General features: G+C 44.9%; 1 protein-coding gene across 1 annotated transcript; it reads left to right on the top strand.

The window, feature by feature from the left end:
* Positions 1-670: 670 nt before the first annotated feature.
* Positions 671-18610, top strand: TSEN15 (tRNA splicing endonuclease subunit 15). The gene is made up of 4 exons (XM_084851361.1): positions 671-862; positions 5572-5653; positions 8948-9083; positions 17776-18610. Exons 1-4 carry the CDS (start codon positions 713-715, stop codon positions 17978-17980), a joined length of 573 nt encoding a protein of 190 aa, XP_084707487.1. The 5' UTR covers positions 671-712; the 3' UTR covers positions 17981-18610.
* Positions 18611-25578: the final 6968 nt, after the last annotated feature.

The following is a 25578-nucleotide window of genomic DNA, read 5'->3' on the forward strand; positions in this document are numbered from 1 at the left end:
TTAAGAGTTTTAATTGTTGTAAACCGCTGAGAGCGCTTTGGCTATTGGGCGGTATAAAAAAGTAATACATGAAATGGAATCACCTGTTGTGTTCTGCAGAACAAACTGCTGTTAAAGGTGGTTGAACAGAATCACAAGATTTGGCAAAAGCTGTTAAGTGGGAAATGAACATGACTCAGAAAACTCAAAGGACTTAAGACGCGATCCTATGCATGTTTAGACAGAAAAAATGGGCTGTGGGTGGCTGTTTCTCTTTCCCTGTGCACCCAGTGCTTTCTCCCTCCCGCATAAGAGGATTTTCTTTCACCCAACCACCTCCACCTCCCTCTCCCTCTCCCTCTCCCTCTCCCCTCCCCTTCCCTTCCTACTCAATTAATTATTAATTAAATAATTAATGTAATCACTCAATTGATTTTAATTAGAACACGTTCAGAGGGATGGGTGTGGATATTTCATATTTCCGAATATTTTAAAAAAAATGTTCCTATTTTCACACACACGCGTTAATAAACTTCTAACAGTTCGCATATTGACGACCAGGCCGTCCGTATTTATAGCCGCATCACCGCACTGGAAGAAAGTGTATCTACAGCCCCGCCTAAGCACTTGCCTGCTCGAAACGGGAACCTTAGAGCTGGTGAACATGTTCCGCAGGGGGACCTGCAGTGTTGAGCACCGAGCGGAACGAAGCTGAACTACACGCGCATCGGGAATGGAAGCGCCAGGGAGGAGCTCCGGGCACCGGGCAGCGGCCGGCGACGCTGCACTGGCGCGGGGCGCCGGCTTGGCTGGTCGGGCGGAGGCCGCTCCAGAGCCCGGGAGATGGGCGCTTCGGGGGAACTGGCTGGCTGCTCATCCCGTGGTTAGTAATATGGGGCCTGGGGAAATGGCTGCTGACTCCTCTGGGGGACGGCATCCCCTCTGATGTCGCATTGCTTGCCCGTCTTGCAAGGCAGCCGCCTCGTTAAGTTGCTCGGTTACCATGTCATCCGCTTGCCACGCCCCACAAAGTGTTTGCAAAAATCTGATTGACGGCTCACATTGCATCAAACAAACATCCCCAGGCGCAATTTCTATTTTTTAATTTTTGTTTTGGGGAACAGCTTGGTGAAGCTTAAGAACATTAGAAGAGCGGTGCTGGATCAAAGCAGGGGTCCATCTAGTCCAGCATTCTGTTCACACAGTGGCCAGCCAGCTGTCGACCAGGAAACCATAAGCAAGGCATGAGCGCAACAGCACCTTCCTACCCATGTTTCCCAGCAACTGGTGTATATAGGCTCACAGCCTCTGGAACTGGAGGTTGCACATAGCCATCAAGACGAGTAGCCATTGATAGCCTGTTCCTCTAGGAATTTGTCCAGCCTTCTTTTAAAGCGGTCCAAACGTGGCCATCACTGCATCCTGTGGTAGCGAATTCCATGATTTATGCACTATGTGAAGAAGCCCTTCCTTTTACCTCTCATGACTGGCCCACCAATCAGCTTCATGGGATGACCCCAGGTTCTAGCATTTTGAGAGAGGGAGAAAAATTACTCCCTATCAACATTCTCCACACCATGCATAATTTTGTAGACCTCTATCATGTCTCCCCTTATCCTCCCCTTAACCTCTTAGCCATGTGCTCACACACATCTCGTCAAGAGACTGAAACATGTGTTTTGATGCATGCTCTACCAAGATGAACTGCTGCTACAAGTTGGTGGTGTCTTTGTTTTATCCTTTTCTTTTTTTAAACAACGGCTAAAGGTGATGGTTTTGCTTCTTTAGAGGCAGGACTAACCTGGAGCTGACACAGCTCAGGCTTGTAACTTGTGAAGTGATAATTATATTTATTATTTCTGAAACGCATAAAGAGAGGCACTGTATAATATACAAACATTGTAAACTGCTCTGGAATAAGTTTTATGAAGGGCGGTATATAAATGTCATAAATAAATAGATAAGTAAGTAACATCACAGGCCTGCCTGCAGGCCTAAAGTGTAAAGAAACAGGCTCAAAAGGAAAGAAGAAATACAGCCAACGGTGCCTCTAACTATGTGCAAACAGCAGTATTGGCATTAGGTGTCTTTCAGACTCCAACAAAAAAGTGAAAAGAATTCTTGTTAGTACAAACCCTAGATTGTAGCCCAGAAAACAATCTTAAGTATACACTTTGTTTAGAAGTATTTTAATCCGCTGTTAGGGGGTAATCAGGTAGGTAAATGCTCCCAAAGTACTGAACTATAGACGGATAGCTCAAACAAAGTCCCACATCCGTAACAGTGGATGAGATTGCCTGAAAGACAGGTTGCCCACTGCTGTCAATCTTCCTGTGCAGTGAGCAGCCACAAGGGAGTGTTGGGCATGTAGGCCGAGCACATGCTCAGTTCATTTGAGCAACACCCTGGTCAGCACTGCCTTCCAACTGAGTGTGAACCCTCAAACATTCCTCCATTCCCAGAATCCTCTGCAACAAGTACAGGCTAATTGGCAGACAAGGCAATACGAAAAGCGTTCCTCAACCAGGGGTGGGCAACTTGCAGCCCTTCCGGTGTTTTAGCCCGTAACTCCTCTAAATATTGGCTATGCTGGCTAGGGCTGATGGGAGTTGTAGGCTAAAACATCTGGAGGGGATGCTTTATGTTGCCCACCCCTGCCCTAAACGGAGAGCGCTGGAAAATGGCTGGTGTAGATCAAGGACTGGCAGTGGTGCATAGTTGACCTAGTATGTGACAGCTGTGGAAAAGGCAAATTCCATGGTAGGGATCATTAGCAAAGGGATCAAAAATAAAATGGCTAATATCGTAATACCATTACACAAATCTATGGTGCAACCACACTTGGGGTACTATGAACAGCTTGTTCTGGTTGCTGCATTTCAAAAAGGATATTGTAGAGCTGGAAAAGGTGCAGAAAAGAGCAAGCAAAATGATTAGGGGTCTGGAGAAGTTCCCCTACGAGGAAAGGTTATAACATTTGAGGCCTTTTATCTTAGGAAAAAGGCAAGTAAAAGGGGACATGATAGAAATATATACAGTTATGGATGGTGTGGATAAAGCAGAAAGAGAGAATTTTTCCTCTCTCATAATACTAGAACCCCGGGGTCATGCAATGAAGATGAATGGTGGGGGATTCAGGAGGAACTACTTAACATAGTGCATACTTAAACTGTGGAATTCACTTCCTCAAGATGTGGTGATGGCCACCAACTTAGATGGCTTGAAAAGGGGATTAGACAAATTCATGGAGTATAAAGCTATCAATGGCTACTAGTCAAGAAGGCTACTTATGAACTCCAGAATTGGAGGCAGTATACTTCTTGAATACTAGTCACTGGGGAACAACAGTGGGAAAGCGCTTTTGTCCTGTTGCCCTGCCTTGGCCTCCCCAAGGTATCTAGAATGAGATAGATCAAGTATCTCTCTCATTCTAGGGATTGATTCTTAGACTAGATAGAGCTTTGGTCTGATCCAGCAGGGCTCTTCTTATGTTTTTAACTAATCTGAATTAAGTGGTTGTGCAAATGGCTCCTTAGATTCAGGCTGAAATTCCTCTTATGAAGCCCAGCTGACTTCAGTGGGTCTTTGGGTATGAAAGCACTTGGTGCACAATAAGCCTATAAAGTATCATAAAGTTCCATGTTCATCTTAGATATGTGTAAGATTTGTAACACAATAACTTTAAACAGACCAACATCTTTTTGGCATAGGAATGTGCAGGTTTTACAGGACTCTTGACAATAGCTCTCTGTCTTAGTTGGGTCAATGATCGCATAGTTTTGTCAGGATGCAAAACTCCATGATTTGCTGTGCTTTTTACTGTAGTAACCCTCTTAGGAGTTTGGCATGTTGAAAGAGAGCTTATTTTCGGGGTTGTGTAACAAATAATCAGAGGTCTGGGAAAGTATTAGTTTATTCAAGCCTATAAAATATTTATTTTATTTTTTATTTATTTCATTTCTATACCACCCAATAGCCAAAGTTCTGTTACAGAAGGTATCGAGCTCTATAAATTGGTCGAAGCATTATACTCTACTAGGTGCCAGTGAACAAATAATGTTTGTTTTTTTATTTACATCTATATCCCACCCTTCCTCGCAAGGAGCCCAGGTGGCTAACAGCCCATATAAAAAGAATACAACACATGAACACCATTAAAATCATAACTCTGAAATTACAAATGCACAATAAAATATTATAAAACCATCACAACGAAATCAGAAAACAGATAAAACGCTTATACCCCCAAAACTTGTACAAATAAATATGTCTTTAACTGGTGCCTGAATGACAACAGCATGAGGACAGCTGAATATCTATTGGAAGGGAATTCCACAGTCGGGGTGCTAGCACTAAGAAGGCTCTGCCCCATGTGGTAGTCCCATGGGCCTCATTCCTCAAGGGTTTCACAAGCAAAGCATTCCTGGCCAATATTTAATCCTGGGTTGGTCAGTACTGAAGAAGGTGGCTAGACATTTGCACAGCATTAGCAGTCTGTGTTGGGTACTGTCAAGGGTAACGGCCTGCTTTCCGCCATAAGATCGGGACAGGCTGTCACATCGGATGTAACCACCTGGAATTGTTTGTAATCTAGAGGCTCCTCGGCCCTTTGCCCAAGGCCAGACGCAGCCCCTGCTACCTAGAAAGTGCCAACAGCTGGAGGTGGTGGGGAGTTCCAGCCTCTCAGAGGCCAGGGTGGTCCACCCAGGGACTGAGCCAGTGACTGGCTGAGGCAAAATCTGCCCTGGGTTGCCAGGGCTGGGCTTTAAAAGTGGGCTGAGGCTGAGACATGGGGTCTCCCTTCATCCTGGTGGTTCTGGACCTGCAGACGGCTGGTTTCTATCTAGGGAGATCCATACTTAGGTATGTAAGGATAGGCCAGGTAGATTTATTATTTTGCTTGGGTGTGCATTCATGAAGCTCTCTGTTCATAGTTAAGTGATTTAGCTTTCTACCCTCTGTGTAACCTGCTATTTCCATTCTTCCCTTTCCCTCTACCCTTTTATTTTGATCTTAATAAACCTTTATCCAACCTTTAGTTGGTGTGATCTCTGCATAAACTCAGTGCTAATTCCAGTGCCCCTTGGCTTACGAGGGTGGCTACTGGGTATTTTGGGGGCTGAAAGGCCGGGTTTGGCCAGTCCTGTTTTTGTGAAGGGGGTCCCAGGATCGGGTCCTGGGCGGCCCTCCCTCGCAGGGAGGTTTGGGGCCGGTTCCAGCGGCAGGAATCCTCCTTCCTTCCCCTCCTTCCTTTCTTGACAGGTACTCTGAGGCCTACATTGGGAACTTCATGGGTGGAGGCTGGGACTTACTCTGGCAATCTACCTTAAACTGTGTATTCAGGCCAAAAGGGAAAAAGTGGTACAAGCTTGTCCTCTGTGACCACCAAGTAATGGGAGGCCTCTGGATCTGGCTTGGGATGCTGTCATGTTGGGGGGGGGGGTGTTTGCCAACAGCCCCTGGAACTGATGGGAAAATGCTTCCAAAAATTGTGGAGCCCGTTCTGTTTGGGTTTTGTTGCATGCGGTACAATCTCCCCCATCTCCACACCAATAGCTTTTACACCCGTTGCTTATTTTTTGTGTATTTCAGTTCACGGGGATGATGTCATTGGATGTGGCTGACAGCAGTGGTGTGTATGCTGCTTTCTTAGTTTACTTAGACCTCTTAGAAGGTAAGTTTGTGGAGTTACTTTCAAGGGCAGACAGTGAAATAAAAAAGAGAACCCAACTGTTAAGGGATATGTTCTGGTTTAAAACAACGGCCAAGGATGCCTTTCCAGTCCTATGAGAAATCATTGGCCTCATGTAGGCATGACTTGAGCCAATGCGCAGTGATGGATTGGGATTCCACACACTCACCCTGTCTCTAGACCCACCAGACCAAGCAAAGGGCTGGATGCCCCCGATCTCATCTGATCTCATAAGCTAAGCAGGGTCAGCCCTGGTTAGTACTTGGATGGGAGACTGCCTGCGAATCAGGCTTCCTGCATGGAGCAGCGGGTTGGACTCGATGGTCTTGTAGGCCCCTTCCAACCCTATGATTCTATAATTCTGTGTGTTAGATGTTGCAAGGCCCAGATATTGCCTTATACAACATGCGCCAACATGCATCTATGTGATTAGGAGTAGTGCTGTGCTGAAAATTTCTCCCACTTTTTTTTGACCATTCTCATTCATTTTGATAGAGAAGGAATTGCTCTTGAAAAGAAATTCAAAGGAGGAGAAATTTTGGACAAAATTCTCATGGGTTGGGGTTGGGGTTCTTGTACTTACCTTACTTGTGAGGTGGCTGAAGAGTGTGCATGAGTGTCCTGCAATCTCTGTGGCAGCCTGTAGCCTCCTCAGCTTCCCACACTTCAGCTAAAGCCATCATGAGGGAGACATCATGAGGCAATTCCTCCCATGGGGCTTTTTCAGCTCAGAAAGCACAGATGGCCTGGGAGGCTGCAGAGCAATGGAAAGATGTGTAAAAGAGAGAGAAAACACACCACACCCTCCACCACCTTGCAGTGATTAGGTAAGCTCAAAAATACCACCAAAAGACATTCAAAACTCTGCCTCAGAAAAGTGGAAGCTTCAACACGGTTGATGCTGTTGCCGCCTATAGAAGCAGTGCAATAAATAAAAAACCCTTAGGAAAGAGAAAGATCCCCTCCCAGTGGTGAGCCCTACCTGTGTGAAACCATTGGAGACTTTCTACTCCCCTAGGACAAATTTGGTGAAATGTCCCCCCAGTTTCTCTGCCCACAAATAGGCTGAAGAATTTTGAGAGGCCATTTGTGCACAGCTCTAATTAGGACCGTATCTGCTTAGGATTGGTATTGTGTTTCTCAGAACATATACCAGTTACTTCACACTGATACTCCTTCTTGCAGGCTGCTCGAGAGAATATATTAATTAGGTGGCTGACAGCCACCAGGACCATCCTCTGCTCTCTCGCCCTTCCAAGCTTAATATCAAACATGACTAACACTAAGATGCACCATCCGCACGCACATCTGCAACTAGTGAGGTGTAGAGAATAGAGCGTTAGTGTTGGACCAGGGGCACCTGCTTCACGTCCCTACTTAGTCATGAAGCTGAGTAACTCACTATCTCTCAGGCTAACCTGTTTGAGAAGGTGGTTGTGAGATTAAAAGCAGGTACCACCATGTACCACTGGAGAAAGAGAACGATGCAAAAAGTTCAAGTAAAATGATCAAGGGGCTGGAGTATCTCCCCTATGAGAGAAAGTTACAACAGCTGGGATTGTTTAGCTTGGAAAAAAGGAGGGTAAGGGGAGACATGATAGAGATGTACAAAATTATGCATGGTGTGGATATTGTGGATAAGGAGACATTTTTCTCCCTCTCTCAAAATACTAGAACCTGGGGTCATCCTATGAAGCTGATTGGTGGGAGATTCAGGACAGATAAAAGGAAGGACTTCTTCACACAGCACATAGTCAAACTATGGAACTCACTACCACAGGATGTTGTGATGGCCACCAATTTGGATGGCTTTAAAAGGGGGTTGGACAAATTCCTGTAGGAAAAGGCTATCAGCGGCTACTAGTCTTGATGGCTATGCGTAACCTCCAGTACCAGAGGCAGCGAGCCTATGTACACCAATTGCTAGGGAACATGGGTGAGAGGGTGCTGTTCCACTCATGTCCTGCTTGTGGGTTCCCGGTCAACAGCTGGCTGGCCACTGTGTGAACAGAATGCTGGACTAGATGGACTCTTGGTTTGATCCAGCATGGCTATTCTTATGTTCTTAAATGCAGTGAATACATAAATATCCTCAAGTCAGGTAACAAACACAATAATAATTGAATATGTGACTGTTACCTAGAACAGCCTTCCCCGACCTGGTGCCCTCCAAATGTTTTGGACTACAACTCCCAGGGTTTCTGATCATTGACCATGCTGGCTGGGGCTGGTGGGAGCTGAAGTCCACAAGGCCGGGGGGGGGGGGCACATGAGGCAGTATCCAGTGGTGACCACCAGGGAGCTGCCAGCCCCACCAATTCCATTGTACAAACAGCACCCACCGCTTGCGCGATGGAGATTTCGCACTTCCAGGAGCAAGCAGAAATGCTCGTTTCTAGAACAAGGCAGGCCAGAGGAGCTCACGTAAGGCAGCTCCGCCAACCTGTCTGGTTCCAGAAATGAGCATTTCTGCTTGTTTCATGGCATGCCCCCAGGACCACTAAATCTCCATTGCGCAAACGGTGCACTCTGCTTGCGCAATTGAATTGGGGGTGGGGCGCTGGCCACTCATGGAATGGAAGTGGCAGTGGGCAGCATTGGACACTGTCCCAGGTTAGGGAAGTCTGACCTAGAACACTGTGAAGGCATGGAGATCCTTAAATGGATCCTAAAAAGGATATTGTGGAGTTGGGAAAAGTACAGAAAAGGACAACTAAAATGGTCACGGGGTTGGAGCGTCTCCCCTATGAGAGAAGGTTACAACAGCTGGGATTGTTTAGCTTGGAGTAAAAGAGGGTAAGGGAAGACAGGTTAGAGGTGTACAAAATTATGCCTGGTATGGAGAATGTGGATAGGGAGACATTTTTCCCCCTGTCACATAATAGTAGAACCCGGGATCATCCTATGAACAGGACAGATAAAAGGAAGGACTTCTTCACATAGCGCATAATCAAACTATGGAATTCACTACCTCAAGATGTAGTGGTGGCCACCAATTTGGATGGCTTTAAAAGGGGGTTGGACAAATTCCTGGAGGAGAAGGCTATCAATGGCTGCTAGTCCTTATGCCTATGCGCTACCTCCAGTATCAGAGGCAGTATGCCTGTGTACGCCAGTTGCTGGGGCGGGAGGGTGCCATTGCACTCGTGTCCTGCTTGTGGGTTTCCAGTCGACAGCTGGTCAGCCACTGTGTGAACAGAATGCTGGACTAGATGGAGCCTTGGTCTGATCCAGCAGGGCTCTTCTTATGTTCTTATCTTCTTACGTACTTTTCAGTTAGAAACTGGCACGAGGTATCCTACATTGGGCTAGCGGAATTCCAGCTTGTGAGTCTATGTGGGCGAGAGAGAGAAGCTGGGGATTTACAAGTGGTGCTGCCAACCCCGGCCCACGTGTCATTCAGCCATGAGAGGTGAGCAAGCATCCGCAAGGGGTTTGGCTTTGAGTGTGTAGCCAAACAAAATGGAAGATGGCAATGCTCCAGGCTGTTGGTATGTTACAATTTTGCTTAGCATTGCCTGGTGAAACTCCATGGCAGCCTTCCTCAGCCAGGCGCCCTCCAGATGTGTTGGACTACAGTTCCCACCATCCAGCCACCGCTGCTGGCTGGGGGATGGTGCTGATTTTTGAACCCAGTACCAGTTTCTGTTTGTGTGCGATGTCATTGAAGACTTACAGAATACACACACTGCTGGAAACTGTCTTTGTACAGCCTAGATCTCCTCGGTTGGTTTCCACTCTGTGTTGGGTTTCATCAGTGACATGGGAAAGAATACAAAATCCTGACTCCTTAAGTATGGGTGGAAACATGTTTTTATTATTTGGGGGTACTATAGAACGAACACATCTTCTACTCCTTCATTAAGCTTTTCGTTCAGATAGTTTTTCCATAAATCTGTGCTGTGGTGACGCTGTTTGCTCTGTCTTTGGCATCTGAGTAAAAGAGACCCATTCTTGGGATGGCAAGGGGTGAATGAATTACATTGATTGAAAGTCCGCTTGTTGACCATCTTTTCCAATAGGGCAAATAACCAACGCGTGATTTCTCTCAAGCCTGCTCTTTCTATGTTTGGTTCCTCACTGCCAGAGGACCCCACCAAAGGCCTTCTTGTGCCCAGTCCTCCCGTGTGGCTGCAGTAGGACTTCTACATTACGAGCTGTGTGCAGCATCATATATACGAATAGTAAACTCTTTCTGTGAATGTGGATCCTTGCGTAGCCAAAAAGGTGCCATCTGTGCACAAGAGGGAGGCATTGGCAGGCTTGGGAGAACCTCGAGGTTTGCAGAAGTATGAAAAAACACAGGACAAACCCCTCACAATCAATGGGGACTAAGCATGCTCAGAGGGCACAGAATGCTAGCTGGCTGTTGTGAGGTCATGGGGAACAGGAAAACTGTGGGGAAGTGGAGAACAGAGTATTCTGGAAAAGGGCATGGGCTGCTGAGTGGAGTCCTGAACAGGAGCACTCCACACTGCAACATGGTGTATTGTATTATTCCCTAAAGTAGAATTCAGCATCTTGCCTGGGATTTGGATTCATGCAAACCTGCAGGCCCATCAGAAAAATACTGTGGTATAAATCTCCCTTAGTGAGAGCTAGGCCATAGTCGGCAGCAGAGGAAGGACTTCTTCACACAGCGCATGGTTAAACAATGGAACTCGCTACCACAGGATGTAGTGATGGCCACCAGTTTGGATGGCTTTAAAAGGGGGTTGGACAAATTCCTGGAGGAGAACACTATCAATGGCTACTAGTCCTGATAGCTCCATACTACCTCCAGTACCAGAGGCAGTGAGCCTATGTACACCTATTGCCGGGGAACATGGCTGGGAGGGTGGTATTGCACTTGTGTCCTGCTTGTGGGTTGCTGGTCGACAGCTGGTTGGCCACTGTGTGAACAGAATGCTGGACTAGATGGACCCCTGGTCTGATCCAGCATCAGGGCTCTTCTTAAGTTCTTAGGTTTGTAATTCCTATGTTTGTGGAGTCATTCCCTATCCCACCCCCAGCATATTGCCAGAATTGTTGCAGACTAGGGCAGATGCCATACATATAGTCATACCTTCCTGATCTGCACAATTTCTCCTCCTCTTTGTTTTTACTTTTTTTTTGAAGGAAGGATAGTGTGAATTGGACCTGTAACATGATACCTCATATGTGCAGGAGAGAAGCACATACTTACCTTGCTACCAAGCATTTAGGATTCCCCATCCGGTGAATATGGTGACCAGCCTACTCTCTCTGTTGGACCAGTTCACATATTATGTTTGTCCATGTCAGTATGTGTCCAAATTTGTGTTGGATAGATCACATGGACAAAAGGATCATTTGCACAATACCTAAAAAAATTGTATACCCCTGCTCAGTTTAAATGCTTTGCACTGCACTTGCAGTTTTGATCTCTTTCCCACTCTCCTCACCCAGGTAAAATTTGCAGTTCTCAGGGACAGAATAAGTCCTTTGCAAAAGTGCTGTGATAGTGAAACAAGCCCTTATCATGGGCTATGTGCAGCCTTCCCCAAACTGGTGTCCTCCAGATGTGTTGGACTACAACCCCCATCATCGTGGATGGCTGGGGATAATGAGAGTTGTAGTCCCACACATCTGGAGGGTTCATGGTTGGGGAAGGCTGAGCGCAAGAAAACAGGTATGACTCAGCGGGCAGTCAGTCATTGGGGGGAAAAACAACAGTAAGACAAGAATGATTTGGCATTCTGAAAGCATCCACAGGAAGGCTTTTCTATAAACATCCCCAAGGCTAGATGTTTTCAAGACAGATCTGCAAATGGGAGATTTTGCTCTAGTGTTCCTCAGCTCAGCCTGAGTCCTCGGCTTCTGTGTTGAAACATGGAACAAAGGTTCATAATTGCTGTAAGTCACCTTCTTGAATGAATAACACATGTCTAGCTTCAAATACTTTTTTGAGCAGAGTGGAAATAAAAGTTGCAATAACACTGACATCTTGTTTTGGCCGTGTCTATATCATATTAGCTCATCTCCGGCTGCCCAGTAGGCATTAGCAAGAAGCTTTGAAATACTCATAGTACTAAACTGGGCTTTTTAAACAAACATTGGCATTGGCCCTTAACAAATGTAGTCTTTGACCTTTCTTACGTGAGTGCTTTTCACTTTTCATGTAGAGAGGAAGATATTCTGGAATAGATATTCTTGTATGAGCATCCAGTTTAAGCCCTTAGGGCTGAAATATACTATGCGCATGTATTAGGGAGTAAATCCCATTGAATTCATGAGTGGACATGTATAGGGGTGCACAGTAAATGCATGATAATCATAGTAATACGAGGCCTTCTTTTAAGTTAGGATTGTGCTAGTCACTGTAGACTTGCAATGGTGCCATCAAGGCAGCGCTTTGGGGTGGAAGCCCAGAGCCCCATTCAGCAGAAAGAGCAGGAGGTCCCCCAAACACAGCAGGGCTGACTTGCTACATTTCAAAATAAGCAAAGTAACACATGTTATCATCTAAAGACACCCCCCGCCCCAGTAAGACCATTACATCCACAGTATAAAGCAGGAGGACGCAACTTGGTGCCCAAGGGGACCAACGTGGCCCATGCACTTTCCTTGGAGCCCACAAAGACACCCTCACTTCCAGCGAGGATTGCTCCAAAGTGAAGTGGGCACCTCTAGCTGCTGCCATCTTATTTCTTTATTTCTTTATTTCATTTTTATACTGCCCAGTAGTCGAAGCTCTCTGGGCTGTTCACAAAATTAAAACCACAGAAATACAACGGAGAGTACAATATAAAATACAATAGATTAAAATACAGAATAAAAATACAACCAGAGTAAAACTAGCAGCAGTGCAGATATTTAAAACGCAATAGCAGATTTAAGAGAGCGGAGCTAAAAAAAACTGGAATGCTGACATGCTAATAATGCCTGGGAAACCTCAGTTTCCCATGAATGCCTCTGGGCAAGTTACTTGTCCATTGTGACTAGTCATGCCCACCCATGGCAGCCGTTTTATGGTTGTGCCCACCACAGTGTCTCAAATTTCCAAATGTGCCCACGGACCCAAAGGGTCGCCTACCCTTGATCGAAATTTAGCTAACAGCAGCGCTGTATACTTGTGAGCTGGTTGGGGCTGATCTTTAGAAGTTCGAAGGAATAAATGTTGGGAAGTGTGGGCCGCGTGGAGAGAGTCCCTGTCTCCATATGCCACTCTCCTACTAGTATTTGGCCCCCACGGTGCTTTTGAAGTAGAAAATCTTCTTGGCCAGTGTGCATTATTCTATCAACTTGGCGCATGGCCTATCAATATCCTAATTCATGGCAAATGTGCTATACAATGCCTTCAGTGTAACTACAGATAAAGAGATTCACAGTCAGATTCCCTTTCTCTGTTCCTTTCACAAATAACTTCTGCAGAAGTAGAGCTTATCAGGAATTCTGTATGTTGGCCCCAACATTGATGCCTTGAGGCGCTGGAAGTGCCGACTTCCTTAATTCCAGAGATGAGTTCCTTCATAGGGTGTTCTCTAAATCATATCCAGCACAGAGGAAATACGTGGCAACCAACTGGCACACTTGTTTTTCGGATGAAATAGTAGTCCATCGTTGGCACCAACTCCTTGCATCTTTGAGTTGGTCTCAGTTCAGAAAATCAACTGTCTTCCTGGCCCCTGTTTGCTACCTATTGATTCTTTCCCTTGCTCTTTGCTCTACAGATTTACTGCAGCTACACTGGATTGCAGAAGGAGTTGAGTTGCCAGATGTAGTATTCATGACTATGTGGAGGCAGGTGGCTTATGTGGCTGGCAATTAGTATCCCGTCCACCCCAAAGCGGTTGGTGGAAAAGCGGGGAAGCTAAAATGCAGGGGAGTCTGAGCTGCCTTCTGACTTCTTGGCAGCCCCGGAAATAACAGCTGTGTGTGGAGCTGGCAGAGGAGGAAGAGGAGGAGGAGGGAGAGCTCCATCTAAAGGCTCTGCCGGCTAATGGTTGTATCCAGTGTCTGTCTAACTTAAGTCCCATTCATTTCAGTAGGTCTACTCTAAGTAGTACTAACATTGGATACAGCCCTGTGGCTACAAGCTCCGAGGAAACAAGGTGAAGTGACCTCTGGTCCCTTCCACGTGAGCCATTTTCCCTTGTTGCCTTTACGGGTCTGGTAAGATAAGAGAGGACTCAAAATTCTCTCTCACTCTTTGCTTTGTCATCATATGGGGGATGACCAGAAAGAACAATGCAGACCTCCGGTGGTCCGTGAACTCCCATTTTGTTATTGATTAGAATCTTGCCTGCCACTTGGATTCCTCTTGAACTGTATAGCTTTTCTTTCTTTCTTTCTTTCTTTCTTTCTTTCTTTCTTTCTTTCTTTCTTTCTTTCCTCTCTAGAATTTAACATAAACAGCTCTTACAGTTCCTCGAGGCTTAGAGAAGAGACTGAGATTATATTTTTCTCCCTGTTAACCCTGATTTGGCACACCCTTGGTTGACCCTGGCATACCGTCTGCTGCCCTTTGCTTTAACACTGTGCAGCTGCCTGTGCTATCTGGTAGACCCCATGTCGAATGCATCAATTATGGTAATCATAGCATAGGAGTGAAATGGCAGGGATTTTATTGAAAGGACAATTTTAGCTGCTTTCTGTCACCCTTTTGAATCATTCTGCATTCAGCAAGGCATGATCTCTCTAGCTATGTGGAGTATTGATGGTAACATGGGAAGGTGATAGTGGACAGAAGGGTAACAAGTAGAGGAAACCTACAAATAGTCCATGAGACTTTTATCTGTTTTACAATGTAGTACGTGAGCCACAAGGGTTTTTCATCTGGGAAAAACCAAGACTGAATTTAAAATATTTTAATTCTACAGAGACAACCATTTTGTAATGTAGCTCTATTCTTTTTGTTACTGTATGATCCCAGCACTGGCACCAGTTTATTTGACTATTATTCTCACTTTTCTGGAATGGTTTATTTGATGGTCCTGCCTGATAGTTTGTTTTGCATAATTTTTAGGGAAAGGATTGGCTGTTTATTTTATTAGTGGATTCAGTTTTGTATACATTTTTTAAAAAATGAATTTTTTGCTGGGTTCATATACTAATACGGCTAGAGTGTTGGACTGGGAGACGGGAGATCTGGGTTTTAGTCCCCACTTGGCCATAGAAGCTCACTGGGTAGCTTTGGGTCAGTCACAGACTCTCAGCTCAGCCTACCTCACAGGGTGGTTGTTGTGAGGCTAAACTGGAGAGGAGGAGGATTATGTATGCCGCCTTGGATTCCTCAAAGAGGAAAAAAGGCGGGATATAAATGTAATTAATAATAATAATAATGAGGGTCTATACTACATCCTTATGAACAGTTGATTCAATATAACTTTAATATTTTAAATTCACTCTTGTCAGTTTCCCCCTGGTAGAGGGCCTTTGCTGCTCAAAATTGACTGGAACACTCTTATCGTATGGTTGCATGGAATATAGGCTCTCATGCTGGTTGCCAACATTCGTTTTGCCTGTGAGTTGGTTCCACCCTCTTTGTGATGGATAATGAGGGCCTAGACTGCTGGATAGCTGTGCTGTTAGGTAGCTCCCATTAATTTTAGATGGGAGAGGACTTGCAGGTCTGTAATTGGACTGGAAGTACCCTGTTTAAACTACCACTGTGCTTGGATCTAGTGATAAAACGTACAAAAACATTTTGCTTCTTTATACAATGCCTGAAGCACACATTTTGTACAGTGGTAGGGTGGGAACTGCAAAGCTGCTTAAAGGGATATAGGTCTTCTGGATCACTGCCTCATCCTCTGTCACATTCCATTTGACTTCCTTTGATTCCCAACTTATGTCCCCCACCCCACCCCCAGATTCTTTTAACCTTCTGCCAATAGGTGAGGTTAAAAGTACCTCAACAGTGGCTGAAAAATAATAAAAGGTCTATGTAAATCTTCCACAAGACTGTGTTCCAGGTGTTCCTCAACCATGATGAGGTTTGGATTGCCATGTGGTCTTCCAGGGCCCCCCCCCCCCCCCCACACACACACACTAAATCTAGTGAAAATGTGACTGGGGTGTTCCTGCCCCTTCCCAGTGAGAATACCCCTTCTGTAAGGTCTTTCTCACCCCAAGCAGGAAACACCTTCCCCACACACAGTCACGCTGCCACCAGGACCTTTGAGGCTCAGGTCCAACCCACACTCAGCCCTCTATCTGTGAGGACACACTTGTTTATTATATGACCTGTATTGTTTCCTTTATTACCTTCCCCTTATGTAGCCAAGAGCAAAAGGTGTAGGATTTGGTTAAAGAAATAAATTTTATTAATTACAGAAAATAAGTTGTTGAACAGTAAATAAGCAGCTCTTTTCTCATGTACCATACACCAGATCACACTCTCAAATCAAAAACTGCACAATCAACACAGACCTCTCTCTCGCAGTTCTAAAATATTAACACATCACTTCCCTGTCTCTGATCTCTGTCTCTGTTCTAAACACTATCTGACTCACACGAGCACAGCACCCAGCTTATGTAGCACACACACTTCACACCCCCGCTCACTCACTCAGCCAGTCTCACACATGCAAGTCTTCCTTTCACTCATCCCATTCTTACCCTAGAGATACTCAGCATAACATAAGACCTATAACAGGCATACACTTCTACAGTGACAGGTTCACTATTCATTCATTCATTCATTCATTCATTTCATTTCTATACCGCCCAATAGCTGAAGCTGTCTGGGCAGTCCACAGAAATTAAAACCAAAAAGCATACAGTAAAACAATATAAAATATAAAAGCATTAAAACCACAAGATAACAATACAACCAGAATAAAAGTGATGCTTTCATTTTTACAGCATTTGGGGTCAATTGCAAGGTCAGCCCCGTGCAGCCTGTGGACGCATTTTGCTGGGACTCCTGCCTCCGCTGCCCCTGCAGAATTTGCCATAGCAACAAAATAGTGGTGATTTTGCAAGAAAACAAGGTGCGCAGAGACCGCACGTCTTGCTTGCAAGCACAATTGTGCTCCTGGAAATCTCCCAGGAGCGCAGTTCTGCTTGCAAACGAAATTGCTGCTTGCCCCTTTTTTTGCCACCACTGCTGCAGCGGCAATTTCAGTAGGGATGGGGTGCTGCCTCCAGTAGGTTTGGGGGCAATGCACCTTCAACCCCCATAAGTTGCCCACCCCTGTTCTATTGGAATGACTGAGGAAAAACTAAAAACAATGCACAAAAGGTTCTAAGTGGTCAACGAGACCCTGCAAACTGTAGTTTATTTTTTTAGTTGCACTTCGTATCTACAGATGCTTAGACAAGAACCTGTTCTTTCCAGTCCTTGCGAGAAAGTATAGAAGGTAAAAAACAATATTTTGTCTATTTTTATAATAGACAATTCATTTTTTTCCCTTAATATCACTATAAATGGGATTAGGGGTTAATAACCCACAGGTTTACAAAACTCCTTTACAAACCTGGATTTTTAAAAAAAATTTCCCTTGTGACCCAGCAAAAGTGGTGTGTCCCCCCCATCATAGTTATTTGCATTCATGTTGAGCGAAACTTACTAAATCTGCTTCTGAGGTCATTTTGATTCCAACTGCAAGTCTCTCCTACAGTGCTTCATGCCACAACAGTTGATTAACAATTAGATCCATTCAGTGGAAGATGGCCAACTAGTCAGTCTATGCCATCCAAACCTGCAAATCCAAACTATGGCATAGAATTCTGGCTCTGTTGTATTTCCAAAATATTGTATGGGTATGATGATGACATATCAAAGGGGGAGGAAGGAGGTGTTCCAGCAGCTCACAATCTAGGCAAGACTGTGGCTGAAAAACTAACAATACGCTTACAGTGTTCTTGACAAACTTTTACTGGGATGGGGAACCCCTTTCAGTCCAAGGGCCAAATTCCATTTTGGAGAAGGTCTCAGGGGCCAATTTCCAATGGTGGGCAGAGCCAAGGCAAAAGCAGCAGGGCCAACTATATCGAGAAATACCAGCATATTGTAGCTTGAAGCTTTTGCTGCCAGTAACTGAGCCTTAGGAGGGGCATTTCAGTCTTTTAAGATGGGGGAAAAACTTCACAAATGCCAGGAAACCACCAAATGATGTCTGATGGTGTTTTTCTTTCAGGTTGAGGGAGATCATGAAGAGAGCGTGCGCCGTGCAGGACAAATCTGATTCCCCACTGTCCATCACGCTGGCTATAGTAGAATCAGACTCCACAATAGTCTACTATAAACTGACGGATGGTTTTGTAACGCCAGACCCCCCTGACGAGACCGAAGGCATGGACAATAAACAGTGGAGGAAGAAAAGAAAGAGGTTTATGAGATGATGGGAAGGTGGACAATTGTGTTCAGATCTAAACCAGTCTGGAATTAAAAGGGTCAACTGGGAGTTGGAACATCTGTTTTGAAAATCCTCACGAAGTTTCGAGAACTGGCAGGATATGGAAAGTGCATATCTTGTAACAAAACGGGGACATCAAAGATATAACGGACCAATTCAAGAATCTGTCCTCTCCTCATCAATTAGTTCAAGCTTGTAGACTGTTTTAAGAAGCGAACTTTTGGAACAAAAGGAAATTTTACCCCTTGTTCCTGACTCGGTAATTGTCCCATAGGTACCTAAGAGTTCGTAATTTTATAAAGTGTCGGCTCTTTCTAGTGAATTCCGTTGTGCGTGTTGCAATAAAGTATTCACAGCACCCGCTATATTAAATTGCTTGATTGCATGCCCCTGGCGGAGTACAGTAACGTTCAGCAAAGTTTGCTATAGTTCATGCTCATGCAACTTGACAGAACCCCCACCCACCCTTTTGGTTCAGATGTGCTGCAGCTGGGAAAAGATGACTTCACTCATGATCACCGTTGCTACTGCCAAAACTCCAAAAGGCATGGTCTAGTCCAGTAGACTCGAGGAGGAACTTAAACAATAGTAATAATAAATACTGTTTATGTAGCACATTTTAAGCATTCGAAGCTCGTCACAGCCATTATCTCACCGTTTCTTACGACAACCCTGTAAATAGGCCCATAATGCTATCCCCATATGCCCTCGAGGACTGAATGGCAGTGGCTCGCTTAAGGTCATTTCCTAAGTTAGTGGCCCTGTTCGCATGATTTCCCTCCCCTCAGCAGCATTTTCCTCACGGGAACCCTTAATTTAGTAGTGACTGAAGTAGTTCAGAAACCCGAAGGAATGCCACTCCCTGTGCCAGCCTACCCGTGCCCTTACATCTATCTATGGGGGAGGCTCATCTCATTGTCCCACTACCAGAAGATGAATGGTGATACAAGAAGGGGCTTCTCCATGGTGACACCCCGACTTTAGAATGCCCTCCCCCAAGAGGTATGCTTGGCGCCATCTTTATTACCATTTTGGCACCAGGCTAAGACCTGTTTGTTTTCCTGGGCATTTATGAATGGATAGCTCTGCTGCTATTACTTGGTTTTACTGCAGTTTAATTTTTTTTTTTTTTTACTGCATTGGTTGTTTTCTAATATTGTTGTTACCTGCCATGGGATTTTTTTTTAAGAAAGGAGGAATATAAATAGAATACTTAAATAATAAATAGATTCCCAGCTCCAAAAATAGTCTCTCACAAACGTTTGTTACATATTTGAATAGATGCCAGTAGGATGTGTTGCCAATCCTTAAAATAATCATCTGCGTTGCCCTTGGTCCTCAGCTAGATTTTAACATGCCATGGTTTGACCTGAGTGATGGCTAGCAGGCCACCAGCATTGCTTGTGCTCATGAATCAAGACACAAAGGGATCTTTAACCCTCTGTTTTCTTGCATGAACAGTAGCGGAGGCTGTGGTAGAGGCCTTCCCTTACTATACAGGTCACCCACTCACTTCAAGACAAAGGCAAATGCAGTGGTGTAGTGGTAAATTTTGAAATGTAGGCGTTCATCGTGACAGTCCCTATAGCCACACCCCCAAGGAGAGTCCCAAAATTGCAGGCAGCTTGTGTTGATCCATAGCAACAAACTAGTCCTAGCCTTTTTCCTAGCTCCACTAGGAGCAGGTTCTTGGTAAAGCTAATGGGTCTTAATTGCCCATTCAAGGCCAAGCTACCCCAAAATACTTTGCACTTCAACAGGGAACAAGCTATTGTTGCTGGGAAAATTCATACACACACATACCAGCTGCTGTGCAAATTCCAGCTCAGCTCAGAGGGAACAGGGAAGTCTGAGAAGGGTGCCAGATGATGTTGGCATCTCTGCGAATCATACAGTGCCGACGCTGCATCCCTGTGAGTCCTGGCTCCACCACACCACTGGACAAACATCTCTAACATCCCTCTTGCCCCTCAGGAGTAGCAAACAGTTTCCCTTTTTTGACTTTGTCTTCCCAAAACTGTATGTATGAGGTGCATAAGGGGCAAAAAACAGCCTTTGTTGCCGTTCGCACCATGGTGAGTGGCTTCTCTAAAGAACCTTTTGTCTGTGTCTCCATTTGCTTGGGGGGAAGTGTTAAGGTGCCTAATAATATAAGAGAATGTGTCCTTACCATATCCCTGTCCTAAATTTCTGTCATAATGTGCTCTCTGTTCACTGTGTTTTCTCTGGGTGAGATCATTATTTTTAATGACTCTGCCAACTCAAAGAGTTATATTCCTGGATTACTCAGGCCTGGGGTCGAGGACCAGATTTTTCCAAATCTTGCAGCAGGCATGTCAGTCCATTTCTAAATTAACATCCTGGATGATAAGCCGGTAGGGAGAGTCAGCTGCACCCACGTCTTCTGAGAATTCTCCATTTTACCATCTGATGATGGCAGTTCTTGCTTTTTAAATGTACCTCGGTGTTTCTTGCTGTTCTTTTGCAAGTTCTGTCTCAGAAGCAGACTGTGCAACGTGCGTGCGTGTGTTTTATAATCCATTCAAAATCCTCATGTGGTCAAGGACCACACAGGCATATTTTAAAGCACAAAGACCACTAATGAGTTCAGAAGCAGGAGGTGACCCAAAGGAAGACTTTGAGTTAAGGGACTGGAATACACAATTTTCTCAGCTGTATGAATTCAAGCTTCATGCCTGGCTAGACTTCAACAAGATCAAGGGTAGGCAAGTTGCAGTAGCTACAAGCAGCAAATCATTTTGTGCTTCTCTCCCTGGGTCGTTTAAGAACCTTGAGAATCCAATATTTTTAGGGTGGTTTTTTTTTTCAACTTCATAGTTGCAGGGAGATATTCAAATATATAGTGGAAAACCTGTGCGAGATGATCTCTGGAGCCAAACATGTTGTTACCACTTGCTGGAAACACTTGATCTTGCTTTTATAGGAGATACCATGAATGCAATTTTCAAAATTGTTATCAGTGGAGACTTTGGACATCCTAAACCCTGCAAGGGCATGGTGAAAATGGTGACATCTTGCCACATTCTGAGCCATTTCAGCCTTCGATTTAAGTGCTTTTGTTATACTATCTAGAGCTTCTTCAAGATCACATAGGCCACAGTCCGATACCCACTTTCCTGGGAGTAAACCCCATTGAACTCAGTGGGACTTACTTCTCAGCAGAGATGTGTAGGATTGTGCTGTTAATGTGGATTCCCTGCTGAACGTGTTTTATACCACTAGTCTTCAACTGGTGTTTCATGACTCACTTGGGTGCACCCTTGCCTAAAGTTGCTCACACTGGCTGTGCCACCACCTTTTCTTCTCTCTCCCCTTTTGGTTTAGTGTGGTTTTCTTTAAGAGAATGAAGGAAAGAGGAAGCAGGAATAAGGGTGAAGCTAGAAAGAGGGAGAATCAAGGGAAGATGTTCACTAAAAAAAAAAATTACAGTGGGTGTCATGTGGCAAGATGGGTCCTCAGTCTGAAAAGGACTGTGGTGGGCTGCCTTTAGTTTTGTATGGTCAGAGTTCCCCAGATGGCCACACCTCTTTCCTTTGACTGCCAATTGGTGGCTTCCTGGCTTTTGTGCGGTTTCCCCCCATTCGAAAACATCAAACTGCCTCTCCTAAGGCAGTGAGAGCTTGAAGCTAAAATATGCTGGTATTTTTGGCACCACCCCTTTTGCTTTTGGGCCCGCCCACCACTGGAATGAGGGCCCCAAGAAGTTCTCCAAAACTGAATCCAGCCCATGGGGTGAAAAAGGTTCCCCAGTCCTACTCTAAGGTAAAATCCATTTACAAAAGTCAGAATATTGCCCACTATATAGGATTTAACCATTCAAATTAGTCAACATATAACTCAGTGATAAAGAGTTCTTAGAGCTGTGCACAAACGGCCTCTCAAAATTCTTCAGCCTATTTGTGGGCAGAGAAATTGAGGGGACAATTTCACCAAATTTCTCCTGTTGCTTGTTGCTTATTCAGTCAGTCGCTTCCAACTCTTCGTGACTTCATGGACCAGCCCACGCCAGAGCTTCCTGCCGGCTGTCGCCACCCCCAGCTCTCCCAAGGTCAAGTCCGTCACCTCCAGAATATCATCCATAATTTCTCATAATAATTTATCATAATTTCCTAGGGGAGGAGAAATTCTCCAACAGTTTCTCACAGATAGGGCTCACCACTGGGAGGGGTTGTAGCACAGGTTCTATCTTTTTTCCTCAGGGTTTGTGGTTTACTGCACTGCTTCTGTAGGTGTCAGCAGCATTGGTTGAGGCTTCCACTTTTCTGAGGCAGAATTTTGAATTTCCTTTGGTGGTATTTTTGAGCTTTCCTATTCACTGTGAGGTGGCCAAGGGTGCTGAGTGTGTTTTCTCTCTCTATTGCACATCTTTCCATTGCTCTGCAGCCTCCCAGACCACCTGCACTTCTGCAGTTTTCCAGTTTCTGAACTGGAAAAGCCCCATGGGAGGAATTGCCTCATGATGTCTTCCTCATGATGGCTTTAACTGAAGTGCAGGAAGCTGAGGAGGCTACAGGCTGCCACAGAGATTATTGTATGATGACAGACAGGACACTCATGCACACTCCTCAGCCACCTCATAAGTAAGGTAAGCCCAAGAACCCCAAACCCAACCCATGAGAATGTCTGAAATTTCTCCTCCTTTGAATTTCTTTTCAAAAGCAATTTCTTTTCTATCAAATTGAAAGAGAATGGTAAAAAAAAAAAAAAGTGGGAGAAATTTTCAGCAAAGCACTATTCTTTATAGAACCATCCACTGGACTCCATATTTCATGAACACTTTCAAATGCATTTGAGGATTTGAAATGCATTTTCAAATGCATTTGAGGATTTGAAAGCTGTCAATTTCACTAATAAAAACATCCCGCAGTTTCCCCAGCAGACCTGTATTGAAGCCAGACATGGGTTTTATTGTTCAATTGCCTTGTCTCTTCCACAGGACTTTGGGGTGGGTGGGTGTCCAGACGACATTGTCTTTCATTTGTCATCCTCCCATATTCTCCCACCACTTCCTCCAACCTTTTTGTTACCACCTCAGTGTGAGGATGTGCAGGGAAACCTAAGAGCTTAACAGTGCAATCAGACGCATGTCTATTCAGAAGTAGACCCAACTGAGTTAAATGGAACTTTCTTTCAGGTAAATGTGTATAGAATTGATGCCTACATTTCTTTGAAATGAAGACTGCAGTGCAGTTTTTACAGCACTAGGTTTATACTTTCACTGCATAGCAGGGTCTACAAAGCAATTTCTCTTGCTTTTAGGAAAATACCTGACTTTTGTGGTTAGCTACAATACTCTTACGTTATGTTCTTCTCCAGGCTCCTCTTCTAGGTGCCTGCTTAATTGAGGGTGGCTGCTTCTTAAAATGCCTCAGAACTACTGCCTCAAACCTCAGCTGTTTCGCAAATTAAACGCTACCATGGCAAAATGGGCTTTGTTAACATCTGAAGTAATGACATTAGAAATCTGAACATGGTTTGCCATGGTATGCCTTTTGCATCCATTCTGCATGATGTATTGGGCTTCGTGGCAGGTTATATAACTGAAGTGATAATATTTTATTTGGAGTTGACCCCAGATTCTGGTTCAGCTTTATATTTGTGGGACACAGTTCACTGTGACCCTGCTGATGCAGAAGTTAGAGCCTGTGCTTAGCAGAGATGTGATTAAACCCCCTAAGTTTATTTACTAAACAAAACTATTTTGGCTTCCCTTGACATGTCAGACTTTTTCACTCAAGGAGGAACCCCTCAGAACCGTTCGGCATTTTGCCTTAGGCAATGATACCATGGCACCTGTGTCCATGTCTTGTGTTGAACAGCCTTGTTTTATGTCTTCTGTTGAGCCACATGTTCAAGAGACAAGTAGCCAAGCAAAAAGGGATCTCAGTGGCACTGGGGCCATTGAGAAAGGGGAGCTTAAAAAACTCTCTAGTGGTAGCTATACTAAAGTAGCTGGAGAAGGGTATACGATTCACAGAACACCCCATTTTTTCTAGACTCTCTCAGTCTTTTGCAGGTGACTGACCTAAGAGGCAAACAAATACCTTCAGCAAAATGGAATCACAGTTTGTTTGTTGTTTCCTTTTGAATCAGTGAGCTGTGCAATTCCTAATTATCTGTGTGCTGCTTTATTTGGGTCTCCGATGACCTAATTGCTGTAATTCGTTGCCCTGCTGACTGTCATCTAATTAACCAGTCATTCTCTCTGTTCTGATACTCAACCCCATCTTCTCTTGTCTTATCCAGATGTATATTTAGTTCATTAAGGCTGGATCTGGGTCTGCAACAGAACAAAGTGCTGAGAGCCCACAGGCAGCAGAATGGACAGTACCACTTCAAGTCTCTAGGGGGAGAACACATTTGAAAAAACAAACAAACCTCAGAAGTAGAAAATCACCACATTAGAGAGTGGAGAGGATGAGAACCTTTCACCCTGATGTTCTAACTTTCTACTTGCAAGGTTTGTTTTTACATGGGGGTGTGTTTAAAAATGGAATAATCACCTGCATTCTGAAGTGCTATAGTCCACTCTACATTCTGCTATATTTGTAGCCGAGACCTCACTCTTAGCTGCCAGGCCTGTACCCTCCCCACATTTTTATTTTTTCCCTATCTTCACATTTCCCTGTTCACCCTCTTTCTTTCCAGATACATTTTCCCTAACCCGGGTCCTCCCTAAATTCTCCATCTGCATCTCTTTGCTCTCTTTCCCCTGTCTCCCACCTGTTCATGTCTCTCCCAAGCAGACAAAAGGAAGCAGCACATGCAATGCATCATTAGCTTATGGAATTGAGTATTGCAAGATGTAGAGATGGCCCCAAACTAACCCTAAGGCACCTGGGGTCTCAAAGCAGGGGCACACGCACCAGCAGCATCCAGGAACATTGTGCATCACCATGGTAACTGCTGCTGGCCTATCCTTTTCTATTGTTCAGCACCACCACTGTGGATCACTACAGCATCTTATTGCAGCTACCCACTCAGCAGAGGTCAGCTGACTCAAAGGGTCAATAGGGTTCTGTCTGGTGCTATAAAGCTGCTGACATAAGGACACAAGAAGGGCCCTGCTGTATCAGGCAAAGGACCAATTTAATCCAGCACACCTCTTGGAAGCTCCCAGGCAGGGCTTGAAGGCGATCACCCTCGCCTGCTGTTGCTCCCAGGCAGCTGGAATCCAGTGGCATATCGCCTCTGGATCTGGAGGTTCAATTTAGCTAACGTGCCTAATAGTCTAAGTCAGGGGTGGAGAACCAGTGGCCCTCCAAGTGTTGTTGGACCACAACTCCCATCACCCCCAGTCAGCATGGCCTGCTGTCAGGGATGATGGGAGTTGCAGTGGGAGACAAAGGAACATTGTATAGGAGACTGGTGTCTGAGGAGCAAACACTGTCTATTACATTATATTAAATTGTCCTGAAGAAGGGCCTGTGGGTCCGAAACATGTTCGGCTTGTTTTCATTGAATCAAACATCCTTTTTGTCTACCCCTTTGCTTTCAGCTTTTTTGGCATTCCTCGTGGGGTTCCCCTTTTGTTGGCTTGGGAGTTGCAGTCCAACAGGTTCC

The sequence above is a fragment of the Heloderma suspectum genome, chromosome 4, assembly GCF_057233095.1.
Source record: "Heloderma suspectum isolate Gila_16-S chromosome 4, 16-S_ref, whole genome shotgun sequence".
Lineage (NCBI taxonomy): Eukaryota > Metazoa > Chordata > Lepidosauria > Squamata > Helodermatidae > Heloderma > Heloderma suspectum.